General features: G+C 31.4%; 2 protein-coding genes across 2 annotated transcripts; one reads left to right on the top strand and one right to left on the bottom strand.

Annotated features, from left to right (window-relative positions):
* Window positions 1-2,080: 2,080 nt before the first annotated feature.
* LOC113401982 (trans-1,2-dihydrobenzene-1,2-diol dehydrogenase-like) lies at window positions 2,081-5,702 on the top strand. The gene is made up of 6 exons (XM_026642075.2): window positions 2,081-2,298; window positions 3,281-3,485; window positions 3,652-3,943; window positions 4,554-4,800; window positions 5,050-5,203; window positions 5,552-5,702. Exons 2-6 carry the CDS (start codon window positions 3,281-3,283, stop codon window positions 5,665-5,667), a joined length of 1,014 nt encoding a protein of 337 aa, XP_026497860.2. The 5' UTR covers window positions 2,081-2,298; the 3' UTR covers window positions 5,668-5,702.
* Window positions 5,703-5,956: 254 nt separating this feature from the next.
* On the bottom strand, window positions 5,957-7,723 carry LOC113401983 (gem-associated protein 2-like). Its single transcript, XM_026642076.2, has 4 exons — window positions 7,249-7,723; window positions 6,450-6,759; window positions 6,271-6,370; window positions 5,957-6,197 (listed from the first exon to the last, which is right to left on the bottom strand). The coding sequence occupies exons 1-4, from the start codon at window positions 7,477-7,479 to the stop codon at window positions 6,089-6,091; spliced, it is 750 nt and encodes a 249-aa protein (XP_026497861.2). The 5' UTR covers window positions 7,480-7,723; the 3' UTR covers window positions 5,957-6,088.
* Window positions 7,724-7,824: the final 101 nt, after the last annotated feature.

Here is a 7,824-nt window from a genome sequence, read left to right as displayed (position 1 = left end):
CATATTTGATATTTATTTAAATTTCCTACTGTTGGGCTAAGGCCTTCTCTCCCTCTGAGGAGAAGGTTTGGAGCATATTCAACCACGCTGCTCCAATGCGGGTTGGTGGAATACACATGTGGCAGAAATTCATTGAAATTAGACACATGCAGGTTCCCTCACGATGTTTTCCTTCACCGCCGATCACGAGATGAATTATAAGCACATGAAAATTTAATGGTGCTTGCCTGGGTTTGAACCCGAAATCGTCGGTTAAGATGCACGCGCTCTAACCACTAGGCCATCTACTAACATTTGTGGCCGTTGTTGTCAATTTAACATTTGATTTTAATCCAATTGGCAGGATGAGTCGCAGAAGGCATTATAGTATAAGCAATGACTTTCAAATATTACAATAAGTCATAAATATGATCTTAGGAAAAAGTGAAGGTGAATTTGGATTATGATTTAGTCACCAGAGCTGTTACTTTTGAAGATGAGTGTTTTGATAGCAACAAGTCTTAAGATTACTAAATGACGTTCCTGGAAATACGAATGATGTTTTGTATCTTTTTAACTATTTTATATCAAATTCGGAAAACAGCTGTAATTGTGAGTCGTCTATAAAAATACAACCAAGCTTGAATTACAACCAAAATTTGATTAAATTTGGTTCGAATTCTCCGCTTAGGTGAAAGTATATTCCAGATTATCCTGACTTGACTTACATAGAATCTGACGATCGAATACTGAATGAAAGTTTGAAAGACTATTTAAATATTTTTGACGACGAAGTTTTTACAATGATTGCCGACTTTAGCAAGTTGAAAGTGAGTTAAAATAATCAACACAATTTTACTGCCACTTGCAGAGCAAATTTTTTTGGGATACTGATTTTTTTTTTTTATGTTATTGGTTGGTGGACGAGCATATGGGCCACCTGATGGTAAGTGGTCACCACTGCCCATTGACAAAGGCGTAAGAAATATTAACCATTCCTTACATCACCTATGCGCCACCAACCGTGGGAACTAAGATATTATGTCCCTTGTGCCTGTGATTACACTGGCTCACTCACCCTTCTAACCGGAACACAACAATACAGAGTACTGTTATTTGGCGGTAGAATATCTGATGAGTGGGTGGTACCTACCCAGATGGGTTTGCACAAAGCCCTACCACCAAGTAAATTTGAAAATTGATTCTATAAAATACTTCTTAAGGCGAATATATTATAAGAGTTAATGTTATGTCAAAATTTACGATATACGATACAGAAAATACGAAAAATTGTCGTAAATTTGTCAGTAATTGTCGGGTATTTATTTATTGGAAAAGTTACACCATCAACTTATCACTAAGCACTTAAAATTAATATCTGACTTGGGTAACATACAAAGTGATACGTCTTTAAAGGTGTAAGCAACATGGTCGGAATAGCCGAAATGGACCGTTGTTAGTCCATCTAATATCGCTGTCAATATATCTAAGAGGGTGCAATGCAACCGATATGCCGACCGACCGATAACCGATATAGATTATAACACATAAAACAGACCTGGCAAAAGTGGAAAAGTAAAAAAAAAAACAGAAGAGTTCAGCTTATAATGGTAATATCAAATTGTTCATTAGTGTAGGTACTTGTATATAATGTTTTAACCTCAATCACTACAATAAGTGTATTAGGAAGGCAGCGAGGCAAGTTCAGTTTACAACTACTTCAAATGGAATAAGCCTTTTTTAAAGTACGTTAATAATGTCGCTATATTAAAAAAATATTTGATCTCACCATTGATTGATTCAGTGAAAAAGGAAAGTAAAAATATGTTTTTTTTATGTATATAATTATACATTGTTCATAATTATTTGTGAATTATTTATTAATATTGGCGCTTAATAGCGCTAGTAAATTAATTTTACGGCGCTTGATATTGAAATACTTCAATTTGCCACAAGAACCCATCCTGTACTCTTACAACTTATATTTACTACAATTAATATTCATTTATGTCGAGTCATTTGTATTATAAATAGTATTTTTCCTTTACTTTTTTATCTCAATATACACTACGATATCGGACTATTCGGACATCACTAAATACAGTTTTACCAACTCATAGATAAGGTGGTATTGTCATTTGGCAATGAAAGTGGTGATAAACTTTAGTAAACTTCATTTTCGGTTTAAAGCCACTCGCCACGTCACCTCTTAAATATTGTGATTTCTTTTATTTTTGTGTTCTCAGAGTCGCATTTGGTAGGAGGTGTTTATCGCGGTCTTCTTCTGTCAAAGTAAAATTTTAGATAGATTATTCAGAGGTAAGAATTGAAAATCAGCTTAGTGGGAAAATAAATAATTTTGTTATATCCTTTAGTATAAGTTGGTGCGTTTTTATTAGGTACCTTTATTTCTGAAAGATAAATTCTGTATTCCATAATTTTATTAAATATGGTCTAGTCTATAAATAGAACGAAACCTTATAATTCTGTCTTGTTTTATAATTTTCTATAACTAATTCATATGATTTGTTAAAAATTGTTATCCCTTAAATGTTGCATTGTACTCTAATATTTGATTTTATTTTTTTTCTTGAAAATTTGTTAATTATACTTTTTTTTTGTATTCCAACATTAAGAAAGGATTTAACCTGAAAAGTATGTTGTATGACAAGGTGATCCGCGAATAACATAAAAAGTGTTGTTTCGATTCCAATGCTGATTTAAAACTTCTTGGCGCAGAATATTTTCTCTGTATCTCTCATGTACTATCTATACTTACTGTCTAATTTCCTCTCCAAAACCGCAGACTTGGTATTATTTCATATTTATGAATACTTGCTCAGTAGTGCAGTCTGTAAAGTCACAGAGAACATTGAGAATAATCCAAAAATAATATATTTTTTAATGTAATAGTTTAACTTTCTAGTTCGATTAGTTTTCGAGAGATGTCTCTTTTATGGTAGTGACGATTTTTTGTTCATATCATAAAAATTAAAATTCGTACCAGGCATATCCAGCTTTAGATTTATTCACTCACGCAAGCGCCACATACGAAAAATATATTTGAAGATAATAAAATTGATGAGATTGTAATATTGTCTAATATTAGAGTCAAATATTGTATATGAATAATGTAAAATAATAATAAATGTAATACAATAAATACAGTCGGTTACCGTAGAATAGATAACACTAACTAGTTCTCTCGATATTATAGAGATATTGCTTCTGAGTAAGAAAAAACGTTTACATTTGAAAGTAATAAAATGATTCAATTTTATTGAATACTCTTCCTTTTCAGATGACGATTCGCTGGGGTATTGTTACCTCTGGTAAAATCTCTCATGATTTCGTCAATGCCTTTAATAGCTTCCCCGACGTTGGAGATCAGGTTATAGCTGCAGTTGCAGCTCGCGATAAATCAAGAGCTGAGGAGTTTGCTAAAACTCATAAAATCGCTAAAGTTTTTGCCTCTTATGATGAAATGGCAATGAGCAGCGATATTGGTATAAAGATAACAATTTTTGAAATCATTTGATTACATTATTTTTTAATTACTTATCTTTTACTTCTTATGTTAATTTTTTTAAATAAGTCGCAGATTAATCTTCTATTTAGTATATTTTCAAAAATTACAAAATTTATAATGTCTTTACGAAATATAAATTTTAGATGTGGCATACATTGGTGCTCTTAATCCCGACCACTTCAAACTTTCAAAGTTATTCTTGGAATGTGGGAAACATGTACTCTGTGAAAAACCATTATGTATGAACTATAAGGAGACAGAAAGTTTACTGAGCATTGCTAAGAGTAAAAATCTGTTCATAATGGAAGCAGTTTGGTCTCGCTTTGCGCCATCATACATGGCTCTGGAAAAAGAAATTCAGTCTGGTAAACTAGGAGATGTTCAATTCGTCGAAGTTAATTTTGGCGTTCCAATTGCAAATGTCGATAGACTTAGGTATACACAATATAATCTTATACAATGAACATCATCCACTTTATATAATATTTTATTATATTCTGATTTTAACGGAGAAAGAAATATAAAAAAGTTTTATCACCGCTAAAACCTGAATAAAATCTTAAGGCGCCTCCTCGCGAAACATGGGTGTAGATCACTGTGTCAATTCACTCACTAACAAAATATCACTTCACTTTTCACAATCGAATCAAAACGTAATTGTTACTGTTTTAGCAATTTTCCTATTCTACTAAAACAACGATCCAGTTCAGTTTTGATCGAAATAGGATCGGAATTGGCCCTCGTTACGATTAAGCTGAGGTTTATTTTTGTGAGGAATAGTCGAAGTAAGATCGGTATGGTATTGGGAACGTATTATAACCGTTAAGTGATAATAGAATTGGCTCTCTGTTCTATGTGGTCCGCTCCGCGTCACAGGACGAACGATAGGGTGCCGCAAACTTTTGCGCGAGTGGAACAGGTTCTGCTGGCCATGATACATACAGGAATGTGGAGAGGTCTTGAGAAAGATTGAATTTGTACATTTAAACCATCTATTTGTATTTAAGATTGTTTGGATGAATAATAACAATATTGTACCTTACAGAAAAAAAGATTTGGGTGGTAGTGCAGTTCTAGACATCGGGATTTATACTTTACAATTTGCACAGTTCGTATTTAGGGAGGAGCCTGTCAAAGTCACAGCCTTTGGTGAAATAAATAACGACGGCGTCGATGTAGTGGACACAATTATTCTAGAATATTCTGGCAATAGGCGTGCAGTTCTTAATGTAAACGCTAAGATTAGGTTATGGAACAAAGCTACTGTTTACGGCACTAAAGGGAGAGTTACGGTAGGTGGAGTTTGAAATCACTTTTATTGAAATTTAATTACAGTTAAGTTAGCGAACATATCGTATTAATAAAAAGTAGTAAAATTGTCTTTATCTAAATATCAGTCTTTGATATACATACAGTACCTATCAAATGGTGCGATCGTTTGGAAGAACATATTAATCCTATCGATAGTACACTATACTAATATATATTTTTACTTTTAAAATTTTTAAACGATACTATTCAAGCCAAACATATATTTTAAGGTCGAGGACCCCTTCCATTTCCCGGACACTTTGATCCACAATGACGGTAACGTGGAAAAGTTCTCTTTACATACTTCGAACCAAAAATATAATTTTGGAAACAGTGCTGGCTTAGTTTATCAAGCTCTTGAAGTAGCGCGTTGTATAAAGCAAGGTGGGTAATGTTACAACTTATATTTATATCGTAGATATTTTTTTACACTACCCTTATAGGATATAGCCTACATTCGTTCCACTTTGGGTTAATTATGTCTATTGTAAAGCTGAAAGTTTGGAACTTATTTCTCCATACTGTTCCTGCGTTCGTTACTTATTTTTGGAGATCACGAGATACAAGAGAAACTATATGTCCACCGATATATAGATTTTTGGAAATGCAACTTCAAGGGGACGTGAGAAGGGTAACTGTATGAATTTAACCTGTACGAAGTCGAGATGGACAAGTGAATACCTAAAACGGTTGATTTATTCCAACAATATATTTTTATTAATATTTTTACAGGACTCAATGAATCGCCTCGAATGTCTCATAAAGAAAGTCTTTTGTTAGCCAAACTAAGAGATATGGTGCGAAAACAAGTTGGAGTACACTTCGAAGTTGATGATAAAGAAGTTTAAAGTGTCTTTTTGAATAAAAATGTTAATTTTAAATATATATATATTAATGATATTGACTGCTTATTAAATAATAATAAATATTATATTGTTATGCATATCTACAAAAGATTTAAAAAGCTATTCCTTGTTAAAGCATTACTATATTATGCTTTACTACATTTATATATTATAAACTAACATCTGAGTGGACTTTAGAATTTGGTCCAGAGAGAAAAGAAAATGTGAGCAATAAAAAAAAGGTGTTTGACATATTTTATGTACTATATTATTTAAATAAAACTCTGGCCTGTACTTTTAAATATATACTTATAAAATGTGTTTTTATTTCAGTCAGCATAAAATGTTGTCATAAGTGTATAATTTCGGAACAAGTTCTGATAATTTTTTATCATTAAATGTTTATTGCTTACAATAATTCTTATCAATCAGCTAAATCATACTGCCTGAAGTATCGGGACACAAGGCATATAAATATATTCAATGGTACTGCAGCTGTTATTGAACTTTCATCTTCTGGATTAAGATGTGATCTGCAAAATCATAGTAGTTGCTTAATATAAATGAGAGGTGTAATAAAATCTTTGAATTCAATTGAATAAATACCTTATTTCTCCACATTTTCTAGCTAAACTCCTTAAAATACTAGTTGTGTCCGAGAGAAGAGGCTGTCTTGTGCAAGCAAGAAATGCATAAATCCACTGACCTAAAAATATGTATTGACTTAAGGTTCTTCAGTGTCAACAAGCTATTGCTATATTACAATTTCAATAATAAAATATTACCTGTTTTATGATTAATTGTGCTACCAGGTTTTACGCCATCAAGTATTTCAATTAGTATTTCTAAACCACGGTCTAACATAGCATTGTGTAAGCCTAGAACGTATGATAATTTTGGATCTCTTTCAAATAAATTTTTCCAAGCAATAATATTATTTGGATCAAGGTCTAGCTTTCTTACATCACTGGGCCATAATGACTTTTTTAATAGCAACCGTGATACATACATTCGAACATCTGAAAAGTCTGCTACTTGAATATTTTGCCATTCTATTGTTGGTTTTAGATTATCTGGTGCTTTAGCATGTGGCAGCTGAAATAATTAATGAAAATAAATTATATAATTAGAATAACCTGAAAATATATAATTTGAAAGAAGAACTACATAATTGTTATACATTATTTACAGAAATAAAATTCCTAGTGTTTAAACTTTTAACAATTTTATAGGGAAATCAATACTATGCTTTTAAAATACCTGTATTAAAATAACTATTCTCCATAGAAATTATTTACCTACAATTGATTAGAAAAAAGCAATAATTACTTAACAACTAAATCTTTGATTTAATATTGATGTTGCATTACAAGTATTACTAGTGTTCTCATAATATTAATAATAATGAAGATATAAAAACAAAATAAAAAAATCTAACTCCAAAATATCTAACTCACTTCATCTGAGCTTTCTATGATCTGGTAATATGTATGTGTATATAATCCACCAAACATACCAATGTATAGTATACTGATAAACTCCATATATACTGTGAAAGTATGAAAGCTGTCCCCCTTACATTACCTCTTTAACAAAACACGACTGATTTTGAGCAAACTTGGAAAAGTCCTTGTTACATTTTGTTACAGTAGAATAATTCTCTCTTTCTTTCATTACTTTTAGTAGGTATTCTTCACCTGTTGTTGGATTTTCCTTTAAGGCCACGTCAGAATTAATTTTAAAGCATGGAGACAATAGGGTGTCTGAATCGTCTTCATGAGTAGTTTTATAAACATGCTTTTTAGTTGATGTCATTTTTCACTATCATCTATAGAAAACGTCGATACCTTACCACTTTTTAGATATTTCAATGATTTTAGTGCTTTTAATGGACTAATATATTTGTTACTAAATGGTTTCTGAGATATTTTAAAGTTTTTATTATTTCATTATAATGTCATAAAATTACACAATATACGATTTTCCACAACAAAGTAATTTATTTTTTAAATAATATCAACCCGAAATCTGTGATTACTGTTTCTTTTAAACTTGTTATACTTTGGTACAGAGGCTAGTCACTTCATAGGAATAAATTAATACATTTTATGTTTTTATATCTTTAATTAATTATTAAATAGTTTTGTTCACGTTAAAACT

The sequence above is a fragment of the Vanessa tameamea genome, chromosome 2 (assembly GCF_037043105.1).
Source record: "Vanessa tameamea isolate UH-Manoa-2023 chromosome 2, ilVanTame1 primary haplotype, whole genome shotgun sequence".
NCBI classification, from domain to species: Eukaryota; Metazoa; Arthropoda; class Insecta; order Lepidoptera; family Nymphalidae; genus Vanessa; species Vanessa tameamea.
This window is presented reverse-complemented; position numbering and strand designations above follow the sequence as displayed.

Coding starts and splice junctions, on each gene's coding strand:
- LOC113401982 (XM_026642075.2), top strand. CDS start 3,281: ATGACGATTCGCTGGGGTATTGTTACCTCTGGTAAAATCTCTCATGAT. Junction 3,486..3,651: donor GGCAATGAGCAGCGATATTG/GTATAAAGATAA, acceptor TATAAATTTTAG/ATGTGGCATACATTGGTGCT. Junction 4,801..5,049: donor GCACTAAAGGGAGAGTTACG/GTAGGTGGAGTT, acceptor ATATATTTTAAG/GTCGAGGACCCCTTCCATTT.
- LOC113401983 (XM_026642076.2), bottom strand. CDS start 7,479: ATGACATCAACTAAAAAGCATGTTTATAAAACTACTCATGAAGACGAT. Junction 6,371..6,449: donor CACAATTAATCATAAAACAG/GTAATATTTTAT, acceptor ACATATTTTTAG/GTCAGTGGATTTATGCATTT. Junction 6,198..6,270: donor AGAAAATGTGGAGAAATAAG/GTATTTATTCAA, acceptor ATGATTTTGCAG/ATCACATCTTAATCCAGAAG.